The following is a 24624-nucleotide window of genomic DNA, read 5'->3' on the forward strand; positions in this document are numbered from 1 at the left end:
TTTTTTTTTTTTTTTTACTGTCTCTGTGACTGGCCCAACCATTACCTATTCTCATAGTTCCTCAACCTCTCCAATTCCATCCTAAAGCTTATTACCCAGCTCTGCCTTACATGAAAAAAATATTTAACTCTAATATTCCTCTCTTTGACTCTTCTAGCTCTTAGGCCCTCAATCTAATTATACCCGGTACTGAGCCACAGAGACTTCCGGTTCCTGGATACCTCAGTCTTCTCATAATCTCTCATGTATCTTTGTCTCTCTTGCACCCCACCCTGCTAGAAACCAGACTGATCTTTTGACCACTGCCTCACCGGTACCCCACAGTCCAGTGCTCCCTCTGCCTCTATCACACATCCTGGCAAAACTCCCACCCTCAATCTAAATTCCACATTCTCCTTCCTAAAAGAGAGCCCATCAAATTCATGACTTTCTATTTTGCTGGATCCTCAATGATACCAAACCATCTTTTTCTTTCCCTCTACCATTCCTTTCAATCGCAATCTTCATTACTTTCCTTAAGCTCCCCCTTACTCCCAACCCACAACTTATTCAGCAAATAACAAATAACTCCCAATTTCTCCATGAAAGCAAAACTCTGAAAAGGCATCAACTTCCTGTCCTCCATAACCCAGGAAGCTAGAACTGCAACCACCACTTTCCACTAAGTCTCAGAAGCTGAAGTCTTTTGCCTCCAGTTGAGGTTCATCACTCCTCCTGTGTGGTTAACCATATCATTTGTCATCTCCTCTAAAGCCTTGCTACTCAGAGTGTAAGCCCCACCCAGAAGCACCCACATCACCTAGGAGCTTGTTGGAAATGCCTAATCTCAGCCCCCCTCTAACCCTACTGAAACAGGAGATCCCCAAGTGGTTGATATGCACACTAAAGTTTCAGAACCAATGCTGTAGAATTTGGCATCTGAGCAAGAATCCTCCCTGCAGAAGAACCACATAAACCATGATCTAGAGCAGGTAACAGTAAGCTTTTCCTGTAAAGAACCAGATTGTAAATACTTTAGCCAAGGTAGTGTGAAAGCAGCCTCAACATGTAAGTCAATGAGTGTACTGGTGTTCTAATAAAATTTTATTCATAAATACAGGCCATGGGCAGGACATGGCCTGTAGACCTCAGTTTGCTGACTCCCTGACTAAAGCATAAGCCACTGAATCAAATTAACATCCAACAGCAATTGTTCACCATCCCACCCAAAGATCTGTACAGTGCCCTGAAAAAGGACTGCATGATGAATCAGAACACCTCGGCTCTAGCCCTGGCCTGACCGCTCATTACAGCTATAAACCCTGGACAACTGTTAAGGCTTCCTCAGAGATTTAAGAACAAATAAGAAAACAGGTGTTCCAGTGTTATAAAAATTAAAATGATGTCATTGCTAGTTTCCTTCATGATTGCTTTCGTAATGCTTCAAGCGCAGCCTCTTCCTCCTGATAACTGGAAGGTGAATTCAGTTTTTGTGCCAGATCAGTCACATGCTCACAAGCCACTTAAAAACATGTCAGATTTATATCGCAGTTAATTCTGGGCAGGCATCAATTTTCATTAGGATATTCACTTACAGTAAGAAAACCCATTCCCAAATCAGCATATATTAAACAATAAAGCAGATTGCTCACTGAGATTTGGAGAATTAAAAAAAAAAAAAAAAGATGAAGCCTGACAATCCTTGGAAAAGAGCATTTCCTTCTGCATTATAACTGTTCCATACATTCTCCAGACACTGCTAACTCATCTGGGAGGCACAGGCTTTTCAATGGATGTTTTTTTTCCATTTCCCCTGATGACAACATCTGCTATATTACTACCTAAATGACTAGTGTATAGTTTAATTTACTAGCACACCAATGACTAAATTCTATTTTCAAATGCATGAAATTCCTAAGATTCCTCAAGTCCAAGGATTGTGTGACTTTGCAACATTCTCATCATTTGTAAAACCCCTCTCCACAAGCCCACAGAGTAAAGATGTAGTACCATCGACGACTGCCTGCTTCTCGGGGCCTAAAAAGAACCCATGGTCTTTTTCTTCTTTAGAGCCTGATAAAATAAAATTTTAAGTGAGATGCTAAATATGCTATTGTGTCTTGTCAGCTGAGTTCACGGAAACTGAGCACCAGTTAGTAATTCTGAGGCCCTCCGAAGTTTATTTGTCCTTCGTTACACAAGTTGAGATGGAACTGAAACTGACTCAAAGAATCCATTACCTGCCCTGATGTACACCTGGTGGACCTGCTGCTGCTGCTTCTTTTTGATCCGCGAGTATTGCCGCTTCAGGGCGCTGATGTCTGTGGTCATGCGTTCCATCATCATGCTGTTGAATGCCGCGTGGTATTCACTTCGACAGGAGTTGATGGCTCCTGGACTCAGCTCTGCAATGTTATTGGATTTCAGACTCTGCACCTCATTTGGTTCTGCGCTCAGGGAAGACACACAAAGAGCCTGTCAGTGGAGGGGAACCAGGATTAAATGGGACTTAATTACACTAAAACTCAGTATAGTATTTCAGGAAACTGTAAACCTCAAAAAAATAACTAGAAGTTGTCCAGTCCTTATTTACTTATTAGCCTAAGTCGAAATGAGCTGTGTGGGTTCATTGATTTTGTTACCACTTTGTTCATTATACAGACATAAAACAATTGCTTCCAGATAAAAGTCAATGTTATTTTCTAAAATCCCCTTAGAAAGATATACCACCAGATGTCTAAAATCATTTGCAGATTTCCATACAACTGCAAGAGGATTTATAAGGGATTGACAGCTTCTAGAGTTTAGACATTCATTAAGAGTACATTTTCCTTAAATTAAAAATACACTGTACCTGCTAGAAATGAATGTTTTGTTCATTTAGCAAACACTTCCTGTCTACTATGCATGTTACATGTAATGTGGTTTCTGCTCCTGTGACATCTACAACTTGCAGAGCTGTCCCTTAAATAAAATTGTGATTATATCCAAATTGGTTTCTAGACATGGAATCAATATTTAAAACTAGTGCTCAAGTTTCTGACTGTGTTTCTGTAGTCTGGACCTGTGGCTCAGGCAATTACTGTAGTGAGAAAACACTCACAGACTGTGCAGGAGAGAGAGAAGCAGGCTTTCCTAACACAATATGTCAAACTGACCTGGGAACCACCTAAAATAAGACTGAGAGATTTCAACTATCTTAATATCTGCTGAGAATGTCTTTCAAATAAAAGCCGAACATCTCATAGATTCCCTTCTCTTCCCAAAAGAGAAGAAAATTAGAAGGGGAACTATTAATTTGAACAAAGTCAATAATAAAGACTAATGATAAAATTTAGGAGAAAATGATAGTGTCATCCTGGAGTACAAAATTGCACAGACAGAAAAACAGAACAAAGGCCCAGACTACAGAAACATAGTCAAAAACTTCAGCACTTATATTTAAGATAGTTCCATGTCTTGAAATAAAAAGCTGAAATTCAGGTAACAAGAAAGGGGGTGGAGGACATTACCGAAATCAAGAGGAATTTTGATGGATTCAAAAAGATGAAAGACAGCACCCACCATGGACATATACTCAAAGCAGTATGAATGCAGCCATTAGGAAGGTTCAAATGCAAAACAAGCTGCGGCTTGGGGAAAATACACAAAACTGTCACACCAAAACAGCAACAGCAGCCACCACCACCACCTTCTGAACAAGAACCAAAAAATGAAAGGTAAGCCCCCATGATTTCAAGAAGGCAGTACAGTGGTGCACTCCTGTAATCCCAGCAGCTAGGGAAGCAGAGTTCAAAGCCAGCCTCAGCACATTAGCAAGGCCCTAAGCAACTCACTGAGACCCTGTCTCTAAATAAAATACAAAAAAGGGATAGGGATGAGGCTCACTGGTTAAGTGCCCCTGAGTTCAATCCCAGTACAAAAAAAAAGAAGGCAGTACAAAGTTAGCAGATGGCACAGAGACTGCAGAGGTGCCTCTGTCTCTGTTTTCAGCATATCTCTATCCTCTGTGAACAGGGAAAATGGACTTCCAACCAGAAGAGGTAGAATAAATATCCTAAGGAGGAGCTGCCATCAAATGGGAAAGAACTTAGTGGGAAGACCACAACTACTTCCAAAGAGCTCATTCACTGCTAATGCCCAGACCACAGGAAGTCTGTTCTGTGCAGGAAGTAAACATGACATAGCATTGGATCCAGAGCACCACATTTTAAGAGGGACATTACCAAATTATAGGACAGTAGAGGTAAATTAAGAGAATACTAAAAGGCCTGCAATCATATCGTATTACAAATGCTTGAAGGAATTCTGAACTTGAGTCTTAAAGATAAGCTTTGGGGAATATGACAGCTGTCCTAAAAGATTTGAAGAGATGTCAAGATAGAAGGGGGGCAGACTTGTTCTGTTTTGTTACAGAGGGAAGAACTATTAGAACTGGTAGATGAAGCCTGACTCTTTGCATCTAGAAATCCTGAGCTAAGGAGAAGAATCTAGCAAAACATCTTATGAAATAAAGAGTTTCTCATAATTCAAGAAATTAAAGTAGAGGTTACCATAATGTTTTGGGGTTAAAGATTTAGTCCCATAGGGGAAGAGAAGCCAGTCTATGATGAATTTCAATTAAACTCAGATGGATGTATTAAGCACCTACTATATGCCAGGCTTTGTTCTAAAGATCTAAGCACACAAAGTTGAATCCGATTAATGGGAAGCAACAGTCATCATAAAAAAAAAAAAAAAAAGAGGTATGTTCTGTATGCAAAACACAATACAGAGAGATCGCATCAAATAATAAAGTGGATTTTGGTTTTGGTTTTTGCTCTTTTGTTGTTGTTTTTGTGGCACTGGGGATTGAACTCAGGCCTACCTTGCACATACTAGGCAAGTGCTCTACCACGAAGCTACATCCCCCAGCCCTGATTTTAAGTGTTTCTAATAAATATTTTTAATGTTAATAACCAGGTTCAGGGAATTACTGAGGCACATATAGGACCCAATGATAATTCCCCTTGTTACAGTGATCAACACATGTGATGATCTAATCAACAGCCAGCCTCTTTACCTTTCATCTGCTTTTGGTACTTCTGCAGTTCAGGTGCCAGGAGCCCACTGAAAGGTCCAAGACACCCTACGGCATCAACAATCGCATCTTCATCATCTGGGTCATTCTCCTCATCACTGTCTCTCACCTTACCATGTCGTCTTGGAAAACATACAAGAAGAAAAAGAAACAGTCCAAGAAAATAGTGGTATTTTTCAAAGAAGTAATACACTCACACTGTTTAAATGACATATTTACATAATTATATGAATTACAAACAGACTTTCCTTCCATCCCTGCCAACTTCTGCCCAGTCCTTGCCCCACTTAATTTACACAGGTGATCTTTGCTACCAGTTTCTTATGTAGTCTTCATTTACCTAGGTATAAATATGCAAAGATAACTACACAGTTTAATCTTTTTCCTCTTTTTGCAAAAATATTAGCATATTATACATATTCTTGTGTATCTTGTTCTTAATCATAGAAGAAATTTTTCCATATTGACATAAAAACATATTGTACATATACAGCTTATGTTATGGAATCAAGCTGCTAATGATACCTGATTGTTTCCAATATTATACTATAGTAAACAATTCTGCAATAAATAATATTACACATACTGTGTTTTGCATGTATGAAAATAAATCTATGGAATAATCCATAAGATAGAAATACTGAGGCAAAGGATATATGCATCAGTGATTTGGGCAAATACTGACAAATTGTCACAAAACATAGTAATTAACCTCTCACAAGCAAAGTATAAGTGTGTCTATTTCCTATAGCCTTATCAACAGAGGACATTATCAAGCTTTTAAACTTTTGTCAGAACTTTTTTTTTTAGTTTTTTTTTCCATATTTTTATTGGTGCCTTATAGCTATACATGAGGGTGGGATTTGTTGTTTCATAATAATACATGCATGCAATATAATTTGGCCATCAGCATTCCCCAGTATTTCCCCTTTCCCTCACCTGGTCTCTTTCCTCTATTCTACTGAACTCCCTTAGATTTTCATGGGATACTCTCCCCTCAACCTTTCTTTTCCTTTTTCCTCTCTAGTTTCCACATATGAGAGAAAACATGCAACACCTTGACCCTCTGAATTTGGCTTATTTTGCTTAACATAATGTTCTCACATTTCATCCATTTTTCTGCAAATGACATAATTTCATTTTTCTTTATGACTGAACAAAACTTCATTTGTATAAAACCACATTTTCTTCATCCATTCATCTATTCATGGATACTTAGGCTGTTTCCAAAGTGTGGCTACTGTGAATTATGCTGCTATAAACACAGGTATGCATGGATCACTCTAGTTTAATGACTTTAATTCTTTAGGCTAAATACTGAGGGAACAGTGGTTCCATTCTTAGTCTTTTGAGGAATTTTCATACCCACTTCCGTAGTGATTGTACTAACTGACAATCCCACCAACAGTGTAAAAGTGTTCCTTACTCTCCGTATCCTCTCTAGAATTTATTATTGTTTGTATTCTTAATGGCTGCCATTCTGACTGGAGTGAAATAAAATCTCCATGTAGTTCTGATTTGCATTTCCCTAACTGCCAATAATGTTGAACTTTTTTTTCACATATTTGTTGGCCATTTGTATTTCTTATTTTTTTTATTTTTATATATTTCTTATGAGAGTTCTTCCTTAATGCATGCATGTTATTTTTTTAAGAGAGAGAGTGAGAGAGAGAGAATTTTTTAATATTTATTTTTTAGTATTTGGCGGACACAACATCTTTGTATGTGGTGCTGAGGATCGAACCCGGGCCGCACGCATGCCAGGCGAGTGCGCTACCGCTTGAGCCACATCCCCAGCCCTGTATTTCTTATTTTTGAGAAGTATCTTTGTATAGTTCATTTGCCCATTTGTTAACTGGGTTATTTGGTTTTAGTGTTTTTTGAGTTCTTTATATATTCTAGATATTAATCCTTTGTCAGAAGAGTAGCTAAAAAAGATTTCTTTACCATCCTGTAGGTTCTCTCTTCACATTCTTAATTGTTTCCTTTGCTGTGCAAAAGCTCTTTACTTTGATACCATCCCACTTACTAACTTTTGGCATTATTTCCTGAGCTTAGGGGTCCTATTGCTTGTGCTATATAGTTTCTGGTCTAATTCCTAGGCCTTTGATCCATTTTGAGTTGATTTTTGTGCAGGGATTTAGTCTCATTTGCTTATGGATAACCAGTTTTCACAGCACCATTTATTAAAACAGCTATCTTTTCTCCAATGTATGTTTTGGGCACCTTTGTCCAGAATCAGATGACTGTATCTGTGTATGTCTGTCTCTGTCTCTTCTATTCTGTACCTGCTTTTATGTCAGTACCATGCAATATTTGTAACCATAGCTCTATAGTATAAGTTGAAGTCAGGTATCATGATGCCTTCAGCATTGCTTTTTTGGCTTAGAATTGCTTTGGCTATTCTGAGTCTTTTATTCTTCCAAAGGAATTTTAGGATTGTTATTTCTAGTTTTGTGAAGAATGTCATTGGTATTTTGATGGGGATTGCATTGAATCTGTATATTACCTTTAGTAGTATGGACATTTTAATAATATTAATTCTGCCTATCCATAAACATGGGAAGTCTTTCCATTTTCTTGTATCTTCTTCAATTTCTTTCTTCAACATTCTATAGTTTTCATTGTAGAGATCTTTCACCTTCTGGTTTAGATTTATGCCTAGGGTTTGCTTTTTTGTTTGTTTGTTTTTGTTTGAGACTATTGTAAATGAGATTGTTTTCCTGATTTGAGTTTCTGTCAATCTGACAGATAAAAAACAATTTAAATTTCTAGTTTTACACAGCATTTCTCATAAACTTATTGATGCTTTTTGCCTATTCCTGTCATTTCATCACTTTTCAATTGGGTGGACATTTTTTAAAATTGATTTCTAAATTTTTTTTTATATTTGAGATCAGTCCCATTTTGTGTATAAAACTATTTTTTTTTAAATCTTTTTGAGTTAGCTAATGAAGGTTTTGTTTTATTCTGTTTTGGTTTTGAGCATAAAGAAAATTATTTTTAAAGTGCTTAAATTTTTTACTTTGTTTGAGTGAGTTAATAAGGCTTTCTCAATTCCAAAGAAGTGGAGGAATTATTCCACATTTTCTTCTGCTAATTATTTCATATTTTTTTCCATTTAACGCTTTCATCCATATGAAATTCATTCTGATATATGATACCCAATATGATTCTACCTTGCTTTCCAGATTTACCATTTACTAAATGGCAATATCTTTTAACCACTGGGTTTTGTTTTGTTTTGTTTTGTTTTGTTTTGTTTTTTTGGTTCTTTTTAGATATATATCACAGTAGAGAGTATTTTGACATGTTATATGGATACAAAGTATAATTCATTCTAATTAGGATCCCATTTTTGTGGTTGTACATGATGCGGAGTTTCACTGGTGGTGTATTCATATATGTTATGTCCGATTTAGTCTACTGTGTTTCCTATTCCCACCCCCTATCTCTTCCCTTTGCTTTTTTTTTTTTTTTGACCATTCATATTTCTTCTGTGAAGTGTCTGTTCAGTTCCTTTGCTGGGATTGATTGGGTTGTTTGGGGGATTTTTTGTTTTGTTTTGTTTTTTGGTGTTAAGTTTTTTAAATTTTCTATATATCCTGGAGATGAATGCTCTGAAGCACAAGTGGCAAAGATTTTTCTCCAATTCTGTAGGCTCTCTCTTCATGTTCTTGATTGTTCCCTTTGCTGAGAAGAAGCTTTTTAGTTTGATACAATTCCATTGGTTAATTCTTGATTTTATTTCTTGCACTTTAGGAGTCTTGTTAAGGAAGGCAGTTTATAAGCCAACATGACAGAAAGTTGGGCCTACATTTTCTTCTAGTAGGCACAAGGTCTCTGGTGTAATGCCTAGATCACTGATCCACTTTGGGTTTTGTGCAATGTGAGAGATAGAGGTTAAGTTTCATTCTGACTACATATGGATTTCCAGTTTTCCCAGCACCATTTGTTGAAAAGGCTATCTTATCTCCCATGAATGTTTATGGCACCTTTGTCTAGTATGAGATAACTCTACTTATATGGGTTTGTCTTTGTGTCTTCTATTCTGTACCATCAGTCTATATGTCTGTTTTGGTGCCAATACCATGTTGTTTGTGTTACTGTAGCTCTGTAATATAATTTAAGGTCTGGTATTGTGGGCCTCTTATTTTTCCAAATGAATTTCATGATTACTTTTTTTATTTCCTTGAGGAATGTCATTAAAATTTTAATAGGAATTGCATTAAATCTGTATAATGCTTTTGGCTATTTTGACAATAATAATTCTGCCTATCCAAGACCATGAGAAGTCTCTCCGTCTTCTAAGGTCTTCTTCAATTTCTTTCTTTAGTCTTTTGTAGTTTTTGTTGTAGAGGTCTTTCACCTCTTTTTGTTAGATTGATTCCCAAGTTTTTGTTTGTTTGTTTTTGAGGCTATTATTAATGGGATACTTTTCCTAATTTCTCTTTCAGCAGATTCATCATTGGTGTATAAGAATACAATTGATTTATGGATCTTAATTTTATATCCTGCTACTTTGCTTAACTTATTTATGAGTTCTAGAAGTTTTCTGGTGGAGTCTTTTTGGTCTTGCAAATACAGAAGCATGTCATAAGAAAATAGGGTTAGTTTGAACTCTTCTTTCACTATTTGTATCCCTTTAATTTCTTCCTTTTGCCTAATTGCTCTGGCTACAGTTTCAAGGACTGTGTTGAAGAGAAATTCACCATTGATTTGATAGGCCAATTTTTCATATACTAGATTCTGTATATATATTTGTTAATTTCTTGTCTTTATGGTGTTTTTCAATATTTTTATTCTAATAGCAGAATGCATTTCAATTCATTGTACACAAATGGAGCACAATTTTTTCATTTTTCTGGTTGTATACAACATAAAGTCGCACCACATGTACAGTCGTACGCATACCTAGGGTAATGATAGTCATCTCATTCCACCATCTTTTCATTTCTCTTTATGGTATTTTAAATTAGCTCAGCTGCTTGTGCACACCAGTTCCATACTCTTAATTATGAGAATTAAAATATATTTTTAAATAAGGGGCTTGCTAAATACTCCTTCAGTGTATGTTCCAAACTTCTATGGAAAGTACAGTTTTAGAAATCTCTCTTGAATTTAAATTAAAATCTTTAGGAAAGAGCCATTCCAATTTTTAAAATTAAATTACTTAAGACCAAATTACTTCGTACATATTTCCAGGTCTTAATAAATATTAATTTATAATAACAAATCGAGATGTTAAGTCTCACATCATGAAAACAACTTACCCAGAAACTGAAGTGGGTTTAGCTGTGGCTGGGAAGGGTGTAATGTTGTAGGTGTACTTTTCCCTCAACTCTGCCAGTTGTGGAAAAGGGAACGGTGCCATAGAATAAACAGTCTGAAAAACAAAAGTGAAAAATGTCAAGTCTGAAACAGGGGCCTGCTACAGCTATTATCAAGCCCAAAAAAACACTAAAGTTTCATGAGATTGAGGATGAAGAGGAAGATAACTGCTCCTCACATGCCAAGTGGGAGAGATTATACTTCAATATCCCCTTTAAAAAAAATAATACTGCAGACTGAGAATCTTTATTCAAAATCCAAAATGATCCAATATCTGAAACTTTTTGACCACCAACATGATGCCACGAGTAGAAAACTCCACACCTGATCTCATTGCAACAGGTCGCAGGCAGAATGCAGGTGTGCTAAAGATATTACATAAAATTACCTTCAGGCTATGCATACAAGGTGTATGTGACATAAGTGAATACCATGCCAAGACTTGGGTCCCATCCCCAAGATTTTTCAAGATGCATATGCAAATATTCCCAAATTTGAATCATTTCTGATCCCAAGCACTTTGGAGAGGACTACCCAATCTGCATTGAAAAACACAGCAGTTGAGTCCTCAAATCCACCCAGCTGCAGCTGGGCACTCCAACTGGTGAACAGGGGTGGGCAAATGGAGGCAGTCTGGCTTCCTCCTGTCATTTGATAGATGGGGTAACTCAGAGAGCTATGGCTCCTGACACCTCTGTATCAAAGAACTCATCAATGTCCTTCATATGTAGGGCTTTTTTTTTCAGTGCTTTGATGATTTCTGTAGACATTAATGTTAACTTTCTAGATGCAGTTAAGTCTCGTGAATGATCTTGTGATTGACCGCAAGTTTTCTCCAAAGATACCACCTTTTCAAATGTCTGTGAATGAGTTCTAGGTGAAAATTGTTAGCTGTTATTTTTAAAGGGAAAAAGAAAAAAGAAAAAAATGACTAAGGCAGAGACAATCAAAACTATGAAAAAAATAAAAAGCATAGAGAAGCATCTACACTTCACCAGAATCTCAAAACTATGTATCATAACTTCAGCAAGAGTAGTCTTACTTGCCCTCTTATTTTTATTATTTTATTCCAAACATATTACTTCAATCCTTCAGGTTCTTATTCACCAGCTGTATCATCCCCAAAGCAAAGAGGACAGTAAAATACTATGACCCCAAATGATTCCCCCTTTCTGTTCCTAAAACCTCACCAAGCTAAAGGAACAACAAGAGCAAGTCTGAGCTGGAAAGTCCAGATACATATTATCTTTCTCTTATACACACTGGGAACTAGGGCAAGTTAGTGCAGTGTTATCTGGACAAAGCTACTTTCTTGCATGTACCCCAGGACAGTTGCTCTTAGGGATACTGGTCAGACAAACAAACTAAGCAAGAAAACTAAGTAAGTGATGACGTCACTGTTTCTACAGCCTAAAAAATAAAACCCCTCTTGAGGGGGGATGGGCACCATGGAATTGAGGGCACCATGGAAAGGATGTGTGTCACTTGTCCAGCCAACCACTGCAGGACAAAACGCCGCAAAGGCGAAGGAGCACTGCTTGGCAAAGCACCGTGAGAGACGGGAGTGCTGTCAACCTGTTGCCACTGAATTCTTCTTAGGAGACTGTTCTTGGTACAGTCACTGATCTCGCGTAAGCTTTCCCCAGTAAACCATATGTCTCCCATGCTGTCTCCGGGCACTTTTTTCTGGGCTGTCTGCAATCTACTGCATTGCCTGGGCACAAACTGAGCTGTGGAAAAGACACCAGCAAATGTATATTATTCGTAGTTTCATTTTCCCAGGATGCAAATCAAATATCTTATGACACTTTTTTAGGAAAATATTTTGAAAGCGGTATTTTTCATTTCAGCAGGACTGCTTCTCCGAAGGCTGATGTGTTTGCTCACAGGTAGGGAAATGAGGGCTTCGAAGGGAGTTTAGTTGTGCTGCTGTTTCACTTTGTAGTTCTGTGCACTGCTGTGACAGGTCATTCTAATAGCCTCCACATCTGACTGCCCCTAACCTTTGTGGTATCCACTTACACTTTACCATAACAACCCAAGATCCCAAACAAGTAAGTGTTGGCTAAAATTCCTTCCCTTCAATTTTTTATGCTTACTGTACAAAGCTACACTTCAGGACCACAAAAGTCATCTCTAAGTTGTCTTTTTACATATGCTACATTTTTGATTGATTATATCCAAAAGGCTGAGAAGTGGCATAAACTTACTCAGTAAACTATGTCTCTCACTTCCAAAAAAGAAACAGAAGACACCTTGTGGCTTCCATTAGCCTGAAGTGTGAGATTACATCAGTTCCCAAATTTTTGGACTTCCTTTCCCTCGTCTGAAAAGTGAAGAGTATGAAACTCAGGACCAGGGTTACCTCCAAGAGGGGGTAGAAAGGTCAGGGAGAAATATTTGAGGGTATTCACCATGTTATTAATGTCTTATATCTTAAGCTCGGTGTTGGTTATGTAGGTTTTGTTATACAATTCTTAATACATTCTGTGCGCCTAAAATAATTCATATGATTTTATTAATAATGTGGTCAGAGTGAATGCCCATGTTCTTTGAGCTCACAAAGTATCCAACAGCTACCCCTGTAGAACTCTCCCCTCCTTGCTCATGTGACCACATCTTAGCTCCATGCACCCCTTTGAGAGGAAGAAAAAGATGAGAAATTATCTCCTTCGCACCCTAACTTTTGACCCAGAGAACAGTACCTCCTCTTGAACCTCAATAGGAGCAGCATGTGCCCAAATATACCGACCACCATATACCAAACATGCTTCCACAGTTGGGGCAAGAGCCAACCCTCAAAGGAGAATGGGAGTGGGGAAGGGGGACGGGAGGGAAAAGAAGGAGGGGGAAATGGAGGGTCATGAACTGAAATTGATTTCCACTCATGTATGAGTTTGTTGGGAAGAACCCAGCTACTATGTATAACTGTAAAGCTCTAATAATCATCATCAACCCGCCCCCTCGTTCATGTGATCTTCTGTCCTTAACAATTGAGAAACTTGTTTTAGGCATTTAAGAAAACCATAGCAATTGGAATCAACTTTAAAAGTTGAGATTATTAAATAATAAGAAGATGATTACTAAATGCTAGGAATTTCAAAATTCCTTACAAGTGAAATGTCTCGCTGAGGACAAAAAGTAGGGTGTCCAGTTAAAGATTTGCCTGTTTTATTTTTGCCAGTTTTGTAGCTGTGTTAGAAAATTCCCTTGTCCAGCCTTGGGAAGGAAGTTTGGAAGAGAGGAAAGGCAAATTCCTTCTACCTCTACTTCTCCCACCCTGCCCAGGGTGGATGGTCTCAGCTCACTACAGCTAGACACCTGGCCAAAAAGGAACTGGCTCCACTGGGCATTCAGGTCTCTTCCATTAAAGGCTTTCCCTTCTCTATTGTTTACTTGTAGTTAGTTCTTTAAAGAAGTAATCAGTGTTCCTGAAACAAACTTGTTTATAGTTCTTCACGTACATTCACTCACTTACTCGAAGGGCTCATTGTGTCTGAGGCAGCTCTGTCCCATGAGCCTAAGTATCCCTGGCACAACCCTGCAGCACTCAGGGTACACAAAAACCTCTAAGCTTAAACCTGGGGCAGTGGCACATGCCTATAATCCCAGCAGCTTGGGAGGCTAAAACAGGAGGATCCCAAGTTCAAAGCCAGCCTTAGCAAAAGTGAGGCACTAAGCAACTCAGTGAGACCCTGTCTCTAAATAAAATACAAAATAGGGTTGGGGGTATGGCTCAGTGGTCAAGTGTCCCTGAATTCAATCCCTGGTACAAGAAAAAAAAAAAAAAAGAAAGAAAAGAAAAACCCTCTAGGCTTCCAACTTATAAATTGAAGATTTTATAACAGATTCCAAATCTCTTAGAGCCAAAATATGTATAGTAATAGAATGTTAAGGTTCAAAGGAATTTAAACATAATGTAATTCAACCTCCCACCCACACAGAAGCCTCTTCTAGCACATCTCCAACAGATGGCCTCAAAGGCACTGCCTAAACACTCCCAGTGATGGGCACACACTATTCTGCAGGACAGACGGTTTTAATTCTTGACAGAACTAATTAATCAAACATTGTCTCTCTATTGAATAAGCATCCACATCCTTGGGATTTCTACCCAATCACTGACGGAAAAAAGCGAACAGTGTGGGTCCAAGAGCACGTCTTGCCTCATGTCACGTGAGAACTGCCTTCAGATAATAGAAAATCACTCACAAACACTTTGGGGTGAGGTTTCTCAAGCACCTACAACTCTTCTGATATTAGCATCTAACCAACATTTCTCTACATTGCCCTCAAGGAATTTACCAGAGATGTGGTGGAAAGTCCTACTGAGATTCAGATAAACTGCTTCATCGGCACTCTCCCAATTTCCCTACTTAACATTATCAATTTAAAAGAAAAAATATAAAAAAGGTTGGGGATATAGCTCCGTGGTAGAGTACTTGCCTGATATGTAAGAAGCCCAGCACCATTCCCCTGCCTCCCCACCCCCCCAAAAAAATGGAAACCGCTAATTAAAGGAGTGATCTTCAGGGGATAACCCAGCATATTAGTTTATGTACAATATTTAGAACAGAAAGAAACAGGAAAGCCCAAAAGAGAAGAATCCTTTCATATCTTTGCATTCAACCCACATTTTTCATCTGGAGCAATTTCAAGTTTGCTGGAAGATTTAGAGTGTATTGTAGCCAGATCACAATCATTGAATTTTTTTTAAAGTAAATTCAGGAAAGAGTGGATTAGAATGGCATTCACCATTTCCACCCCACTCCTGACCCTTGTGCACTAGGTCCTCTTTCCTCTTCAGCCCCTGTGCACACTCTTCTCAGGGCACATAGGAGCCTATATGCCTCATAAGGATAGACCACACATCTTCTCCCCATATGTATCCCCAGCATGTGGTACAGTACCTGACATTTAGAGATGCTCAATAAATATTTGGAAAAGCTAATGCAGAGCCTAGAAAATGTGGCTGGGGCATTGATTTTACAAGAGTACCAAGAAATACAGATGGCTTTAGAAAGTAGAACGATGAGGCAATCAAAGCAATAATTATGGACAATTACTTAGGCAGCCAAGTGCTGATGACTGTATTGGAACAGAAGGAAAGAGAAAGGAGGGTTGTACCTGTGAGTTTTGTTTAACCAAGTGAACACTGATTTAAAAAGAAAAAGCAGAGCCAGGTGAAGTAGGACATGCCTGTAATCCCAATGGTTCAGGAGGCTGAGACAGGAAGATCGTGAGTTCAAAGTCAGCCTCAGCAATTTAGCAAGGTGCTAAGCAACTCAGTGAGACCCTGTTTCTAGATAAAATACAAAATAGGGCTGAGGATGTGGCTCAGGGTTTGAGTGCCCCTGAGTTCAATCCCCACCAAATAAATTCCCACCAAAATAAATTCTCTGTTCTATTTTTTTTTAAATGAAGAGAAAAAAGAAAAAGTAGAAAACTAACCACAGACTCTCAATGAGCAGCTCTCGTAAAAGGCAAAGTGCTAAGCACAGTCCATGTCCTCAAAGAAATTACAATACAATTGAGGAAATGAGAGCCATCTTGAATCAAGGCAGAAGATGAAGAAAACTTTCAAGAGGCACAAATAAAATACCCAGGGAGACAGGAGACGATTTTGTTGAAACTGAGAGAAGTTTCATAAAGGATGACGGCCTCTGAACTGAATTTTCTGCAGGAATCTTTATGAAGGCAGAAAAGCAAGACTGTGGAGAGAACAAGGCTAAGGAGGTGTGTTTCCAGGCATTTCTTTGAGCATAGAAAACAGTTTGACTTGATGAGAATAGGACAAGGGTCAGAGAGGGAGAAAAAGGAACTGTGGCTGAAAAGGAAGATCAACACCAAATAGCCAAGAGTCCTGGATGTTTAGCTGAGTGATTTCTGCTGCTCTAGAGGCAGTGAGAAGCTGTGGAAGTTCCACATGAGGGAGAAGGAATAATCCTTCAGAGTCCTACTTTAGACAGATGATGGTGTCTTCTTCCTTTTTTTTTTTTTTTTTTTCTTGGTACCAGAGCTATATCTCCAGCCCTTTTTTAAAAATATTTTATTTACAGACAGGGTCTCACTGAGTGGCTTTAGGACCTCACTAAGTTGCAGAGGCTGGCTTTGAACTCGCAATCCTCCTGCCTCAGCCTCCCAAGCCACCAGGGTTGCAGGCATATGCCAGTGTACTCGTCTGATTCTGTCATTTCTGTAGCATGTACAGAGTCTCATGTTTGGAAAATGCCAGTGATGGACCTGGGACAAAGAAGAGTGTTCGGTAAAAGGCACCATCCTTCAAGAGAGAATGAGCAATGAAATAACAGGCCAGGATGTGTGAGAAGAGTTGGAATCAGAGCATAAAATTAGGGCCAGACAGAACACTTCTTCCTTTAAGACAGACAGGAAGAAATAAAAGGGATGAGAGTACACAGGGACACTGAGGTAAAAGTAAGAATGCTCAAGGGAATTGTATCAAAGGGTCAGATAAATCAGATTGCTGCCTGCCAAGAGCAAGAGAGTCTGAGGAGCTGGGGGAGCCTTGGAGTGAGCCACAAAATGAACAAAGCCCCTCACCTATCTGCCTGAAATTGTCCTGAGTCTTGGTTTTGTAGCCTGTTGAGTGATCCTGGCACCTCAAAATGACCATGGGACCCCAACATAAAGGTGAAAGTTGAAGCTGAGAAAAAGGAGAAAAATCACAGAGAAGGAAGGAAGTCCCCAGGACAACCCTGGATACAGCCTCCCGTTTGTCAGTGGCAAGAGGAAGAAATAAGAAGAAAAGAAGTGATTGAAAGCACTGGAGGAGAATGAGGACAAAACTCTGTTGCAGACTCTAATGGAAGAAAGAGCACCAACACACCAGCTCTCTTTTCTACACTTGCTGTCAATTTCAGTGACTTGGTCAATGTGATCTTGAAAGACAGCAAAACATGAAGGAAAATATGCAAACCCTTTAAGTCTTTCATGCTGAAATTTATGATTCATGTATAATAAACTGGTTTTAGAAAGTAGAACAATGAAGGTGAAATGAATCAAAATGCCAATTAGAATAATCTTCTTTTGTATCCTAATACCTGCCCCCAAATAACAATTTTACCCCACAAATATCCCTTTAAGAAGGCTAAGAATTAGATTCAGAATAAAACACTATTTTCCCCCTGATTTATTTCTATTTTGCGCCTAATGTTTCTTAAGCGGCGCAGTTTGAAGGAAAGCCCTAACAAACAGCCATCATTCATTTCTTCCTTCCTCTTGTCACATAAATTCTTATCAAATTAGACACAGACTCTTAGTCAACTGAAAAAATTAGACTGACAGCTAGCCAAATATATTTCCCATAGACTGCTGCTCTGACACCGGTAGTTACTTTAGCTCTGGGTTCCTGCACCCAGGCTGGGCCCCGCTGCCCACTCACCTGCATGAGTTCATGGCTTTGCAGAAGGTCATTCTCCAGCATCTCCTGGGTGAGGCGCCCCATGGTGCCATAGAATTCATCTGCTGTTTCACAACATTCTATCTGCCTAGATGAAGAAAGAAGGGGGAAAAGGACTTATTGAGGGCACTCATGCTGTGTAATGGGTATGTGCTGTAGATACAAGATGTGCTGCCTCTCACCATCAACCAAGTTAGCAATCAACAGAAATCAAAATCCTGGGACACAATGAATATGAAATAAAGATCAAAGGTACCAAAACCAAGTTGGTCCAGTGGTCTACACCCATCATACAGGCTACTCTGGGGCTGAGGCAGGAGGATGCTTGAACCCAGGAGTTCAAGACCAGCCTGGGCAACATAGTAAAACCTCATTTAAAAAAAATAGCAATCTAGAGGTACTTGTTCTGGTATGCACTCCCAAAATCCCAGCAACACAGCCCCACTGTGGCTCTTCATGGGTTCCATTTGACACTTTCTATATATCAGAAGACCCAGCACTGATCAGAAATTATAACCACAGAATTAGGTACTAAAGAACAATTATCCCCTGCAGAGACTCTGTTGATCTTAATCTACAGTGATAGCATGAATAGGTGGAAACCAAACCACAGTAGAGCTAAAAGTCAAAAAATACACAAACTTCATTTACATATTTCATCAGTCCACAAGAACTTTCTGAGCCCTTCTCAGGGAAGAATCTATTACCTGGTAACCTGTGAGATAGGTTGGACTTTCAACTTTCTTCTAAATTGAGGTGGGGGGGTGAGTAATCCAGGACAAAGAACACAGGGTATTTCTGTTTTATCTATTATACTGTTCTTTGTACAGTTGGACAGTTCAATTTGCTCACCAACTGGGTGATGTTCATAGAATCATCCAAAAAAAAAAAAAAATGATGACGGAGAAACCTCAGGCTTCAGGGTATTGTGTGGGTTGTTTATGATTGTATGAGTATATAAATGAAGTAAACTACTAAAATATTATTAAAAAGATACAGTGTAGGATGTGGGCATAAATGAAAAGTGGTTAAGTTTACCCTTAGGGAGTGAAGAAGAGAAAAAGTGCTTTGAAAAATGCTCTCCAAGCTGACAAAGAAGAAAAAGCATTCTAAAGACACCAATGCAGGAAACAGCAGGCCTATCTGGGGAATGGCAAGTAGCTCCACAAGACCAGGGGGCAAATGAACGCACAACCAGAGGGAGCCAGTGAACGCTGAGGCTAGAAAGCAGCAGACATATGATCACAAAGGCCTCACCTGCCAGCTGAACCACTTCAGGACAATAGTGTTGAAAGGCTTTTATTAGGGAGTGAGGGGACAGCTGTGTCCTTGGGAAGGTCAGCCTGGAGGTGGCATGGCAAATGTGGTGCATGACTGGAGACCAGAGAAGACACACCACAATGGGCAATCAACAGAAATCAGTGAGGGAGTGTGCCAAGATGGTAAGCCAGAGGAGAAAAGACACCGCATGAGATGCTAGTGCAGATGAACTGATGGTCTACAACTTACAGATTCCAAAAGCACCCCTCGGTGAGTGAAAGGAGGGAATCCCCAGCCGCAGAAGGTAGAAGGAGATGCCCCATGGATAGCCATACGTAAGGCACATATGTTGCTCAGGCACACATCAACTGGAGATTACCTTTTATGCTGTTTATGGTTTTTCCAATGAAACATTTGTGGAGTGGATTACAGGCACTAGAGTCAGAAAGATCCAGGGGTAAGTCTCAGCCCTACTAATCATTAGCTGTGGGATAGTCTTCTCACTTGAAATGACAGGGAGGAATAACCCTACCTACTTCCCAGCATTATTGGGAGATCTAAATGAGCTAATGTCCTGAATTTACCTAACATAATGACAGACACTGTCAGCACTTGATGATATGTGTTGGTTGCCTTCCCTTGCATGCTAAAAAGATTTTCCATTATGATAAGCAAAGATTATACCAGACTGATTTTATATATATATACACACACACACACACATACACACACACACACACACATACATATACACATACACACACACACACACACACACACACATATATATATATATGCCACAAACTGTCTATGGGCTGTGTGTGGACAGTTGCACACAGTAGCCTCCTGAGGGGATAAGTCTGGCATTGGGAACTCCCTCTGGCACCCACCCCCATGCAGGTGAACTTCCCCCTGAAGCTCTGCCAAAGATTCCACACTGCACCTGAGATGGGTGTGACCTGCCAAGATGTCAATCACCCTGCTGACTGCGAGACATCATGAAGCAAGACTCCACCCTTGCAACCTTATCCCTTCCTTTGATGTACCCGCTTAAATAAACCACCAGAGCCATTTTCTCTTTGTCTAGTTCCAGAACCCATGTAGACTAGATCTATCCAGGGCTTCGCATTCTGTAAATATATCTGAGTATTTGTGCTTTGTTCCTGACTAATCATCTGAGAATGTAAGTTTTAGGGTGGCTTAGACTCCTCTGGTGGAGGAGAGATGGCAAGAGAACCCCTCAAAGAGATGCTGGCCATCATCACCCTGATATATATATATGATCATGAAGTTCAGGATATGATATATGTATATATACACATACATATATTGCAAACACTCATGAATATTAGCCACTTATTATCAGTAGACTTGCATAATTAAAAGCACAGATTCACATTAGATTGGATAGAGAGAAATGATGGGAGGGGAGGGGAGGAGTAGGGGGAATAGGAAGGGCAGCAGAATAGAATAGACATTATGATTGCTGTATGTATATAGGTGACTCTATGACCAGTGTGATTCTGCAATCTGTACAATCAGAAAAATGAGAAATTATACCCCAATGATTCAAATGTATGAATTGCCAAGATCATTGTAATGTCATGTGTAGCTAATAAAAAAATAAAATAAAATAAAAAAGCACAGATTCAGGTCCAGGATACTTGGGTTTAAAACCAGAACCTTCCATTTACGAAAAGGGGGACTTTAGGCAATTCACTGAATCCTGTGTCTCAATTCTCACATCTATAAAATGAAGATGATGACAATATATACCTCTACAGGATGATGGTGAAGAATGACTTAGTTAATGTATGTGGAGGACTTGGAACAGTGCCTGTCCATTTCAAACACTCAATGAATACTGGCTCTTACTTGCAGCTATTGTTATTCTGTAAGAGTGACACTGCTGAGATTACCATAGGAATAAATTCCCATCCTCCAGATAATGACTAGATGGGCATAAAGCCAGGACTTCCTCTTTTCTTCCTGCCCCATTATTAAGAAGTCACAAAGGTGAATATCACTGTCCCCCGATACAATAGAGAGCTTTAACTATTTTAATACTACCAACCAGTCACCTAGTAACTGGACTGTCACACCCAGAAAAACTCAAAAAGCTTATAATATATAATGTTGATCAAACACATGTGACTACAGAATGAGTTAGATACTGGGAGAAAATGAAAAGCAAACAGTACACTAAATCCCACACAGATGAACTAATTGGCCTACCTGAAAAGTAAAACAAAACACCACACTAAATCCATCAGATGGATTGTTTGGCCTACCTGAAAAGCAATGTTCAATAAAACAAAGGCAAAGGAGAGAGCTATGTCATATTTTAAAATACTTGTACACAATAATGATTTTTTTAAATCCCTGAATTGATAGTTAGTGGATCTTTTTGCGGGGGGAGGGGGATACCAGGGATTGAACTCAGGGGCACTCAACCACTGAGCCACATCCACAGCACTTTCTAGTATTTTATTTAGAGACAGGGTCTCACTGAGTTGCTTAGCGCCTCACTGTTCCTAAGACTGACTTCGAACTCACCATCCTCTTGCCTCAGCCTCCTGAACTGCTGGGGTTACAGGCATGCGCTACCACGCCTAGATGGTGAAATTTTTTTTGAAAAAAAAAAAGTGCTGGATGTCTCCCAGGAAACAAGTTATCATAAATAAAAAGGCGAGTTTAAAAAAGGTTTTGAAAAAAGACACTGCCAGTGGTTTATTAGTTTTTTGACATGTTGTCCATGCCATAGGTAATGTTATGGTTTGGATATCAGATGTTCCCCAAAAGCTCCTGTGTTGAGCAAGAGGTTAAACAATTAGATTATGAGAGCAGTGACCTAAGAGTCCATTCTTATTTGAATACACTAACTGGATGGTAACTGTTGGTAGATGGTGTGTGGCTGGAAGAAGTGAGGTCACTGGGAGCCTGTGGGGATTACATCTTGCCCCCCTGACTCTTCCTTCATTCTCTCTACTTCTTGGCCACCATGAGCAAAGCAGTTTCCCTCTACGACACCCTCCACCATGATGTTCTGTCTCATCTTGGGCCCAGAGCAATGGAGTTGGCCAACCATGAACTGAATTTCTGAAATTGTGAGTCAAAATAAATTTTTCCCTAAGTTTTTCTTGTAAGCCAGTTTGGTCACAGTGACAAAAAGCTTACTAACACATGTACCCACTCAAGTCATTCATAGCTCTGGGAAAGAAACATTGAAAACTTCTCTGCTTCTTAAGTAAACTGTTAACAGTCTCATCCTAATGTGTCTTCCATTAACCAAAGGTTACAATGTTAATGTATTAGTCATAATATATTAGAGATAAGTGAAACTACCCTATCTTTTTCAGCCCAGCTACTACTAGTAAGGAATGTAAGTAAAATTTATTTGGTAATATGTTTTGGCGGGACCAGATTTAAACACATAAGCAATTTTTCATGAAAAGAAAGGAGTTCCAGAGAGTCTACTATTGACTATGTACCAAGCACCCTATTAGAATCTTCTACAGGTTATCTTATTTAATTTTATCATAGTTCTGAATGGCAAAACAAAATAAATAATAAAGATTCATAAATAATCCAAAGTATTATATAAGCCAATAAATCCACATGCTCCTCTCCAGATCTTCCACTTTCTCTTCCATCTGAGTTTCCCTCCTTCCTCCAAAAGAATGTCCAGAGGGATGCTGAAGAGAGACTCAGCCAGGACAGGTCCATTGAGGAGAAGGGGAGAATCCTCCTCTTCCCTCTGCCCCGAGCAATCAAGGAGCCGGCAGCTGAGATTTCAGGAGCCTAAAGCAATTCAAGAAAGTTCACAACTTTCTCTTCTCCTCACACTATCAATGCTTCGAATTCAAAGCACAAAAATTGCTTGAGGCTCTCAACACCACAGAATGAAGTAGATGAGGGAAATCACTTACTCTCCCAATTTTGCCCAGATGGCCAGTGACACCCTTAGGATGATCTCCGAACCTTCAAAGAAGACTGAATCCCAGATCTTTAAAACTGTGTGATTAGGGAGACACGTGGCAAAGAGAGTCAGAAACCACTGCATTGTGAAGACATTCGTAAGTGGGGGCTCGTATCCACCTGAAACAAAACAAGCATGCTTAATTCCTTCAAAATTGATGATGTGTGAGATGGACAAACACCCTCTCTCAGTCTTCCATGTCCACTCAACTAGGTTCTATTTCTTGACTTATTCCTTCATTCTACATCCTGGTTCTTTCTTCCTTTTATTCCTTCCATGCTTCTGGAGGAACGTAGGTGTTTTTAATGAAAACCTCAATCATGTGAGCTTCACACATTCTTTATGATGCTTCAGAAATCTTAACCTAAAACCTAACTATGGCTCTACCTGTTGTAGGGTGCTGGAAATTAAGAAGAAAGTTTCCTCACCAAAAACAAAACAAAAATAAAGTATTTTAGCCTCTCAAAAGCAAAAGGCATCAGATTTTCAGAATCTTATAAAGCACACTTTTACTCAAATGTGGCCAAAAAGAATAAACTTGTTTATTATAATTTATCTGTCTGCTTCTTAAATTATGTACACAATTTTCAGCAAGCTAGCTGGAAAATCCCAAAATATTTGGAGACTAAACAACATTAAATTTAAATACATTTTGAACTAAACTATATATAGTTTGAAAGAAAGACCTGGGGTTCCATCCATTTTGAAATTCTGAATTTACTAAAAACAGTACTTCCACTTCTTGTGATATCATAAGCATACATTTTATTGAAATATAACAACTCAGACATTTAGACTGACCTTCCCTCCCAGTTACAGTCAGTATGCACAATTACTCAAGTGTAAGCAAAAAAGAGATCGTTTTCCTGCACCCATTTTCTTCCTCCTTACCTATGAACAAACATTTGCTCAAAGATTAGAACCAGAGGTTATTCCTCATTAGCCAAGTGCCACGAAAGGGAAAACATGTAGCTCAGTAAAACGTGTCTGAATGCAGGACAGGCAAAACCAGTCTATGCAGAAGCATTGTGAAACTCACTCACGCAAGTATACAGTTACGCTGTACACCAAATTAAATACAAATAGACTAGGAGAAAAAACTTAGAGACACCCAGCTGTCACTAAAATATCACAGTGTATTTTAATCAAAGATTAGATCCTCAAAATCCTTTAATATGCTCCAAGACTTAAATGTGTGGGTCCGACTAACCCACAAATGCATGATCTACAACAGGAACCAGCAGCCAAGTCCAGGAAACAGCAAAACAAAACATTCTTTCCCATATCAGAGCACAGACAATGGGTGTAATTGCACCAACTTCAACCAGGTACTGCTGAAGGCTGATGAGGCCACTAGATGGCAGCAGCTCTGAGAACTGCACTTTCATAGCCTCAATGGTTCTCCAAAGCCAGCTTGTGCTAAACGGTACCTGAAGCTCAGCTTTAACTCCGACAGGTTTGGTGCCAGTGTAGAGCACTTTAGACAATAAGACACATACACCATTCTTCATCTAGAGTACAATATATCCCGTTAGTTTCTGATCTGGTACCAAGGGGATGTTAGGCTCTCAACCT

The 24624-nt window shown here is 39.1% G+C and overlaps 1 protein-coding gene across 6 annotated transcripts in view; it reads right to left on the minus strand.

The window, feature by feature from the left end:
* The window catches only part of Tbc1d30 (TBC1 domain family member 30), an 87558-nt gene that overhangs the window by 5201 nt on the left and 57733 nt on the right, over window positions 1-24624 (minus strand). For 4 of the 6 annotated variants that reach the window (XM_048805743.1, XM_048805746.1, XM_048805740.1 and 1 more), the window contains 6 exons: window positions 23000-23168; window positions 17793-17898; window positions 10333-10445; window positions 5042-5181; window positions 2220-2426; window positions 1990-2052 (listed from right to left, as the gene is read on the minus strand). In XM_048805743.1, coding sequence (XP_048661700.1) covers window positions 1990-2052; window positions 2220-2426; window positions 5042-5181; window positions 10333-10445; window positions 17793-17898; window positions 23000-23168 — 798 coding nt within the window. The remainder of the gene's footprint in view (window positions 1-1989; window positions 2053-2219; window positions 2427-5041; window positions 5182-10332; window positions 10446-17792; window positions 17899-22999; window positions 23169-24624) is intronic. The other 2 variants (XM_048805747.1, XM_015483054.2) reach the window with 1 other exon arrangement.

The sequence above is a fragment of the Marmota marmota genome, unplaced genomic scaffold, assembly GCF_001458135.2.
Source record: "Marmota marmota marmota unplaced genomic scaffold, marMar, whole genome shotgun sequence".
Classification (NCBI taxonomy): Eukaryota; Metazoa; Chordata; class Mammalia; order Rodentia; family Sciuridae; genus Marmota; species Marmota marmota.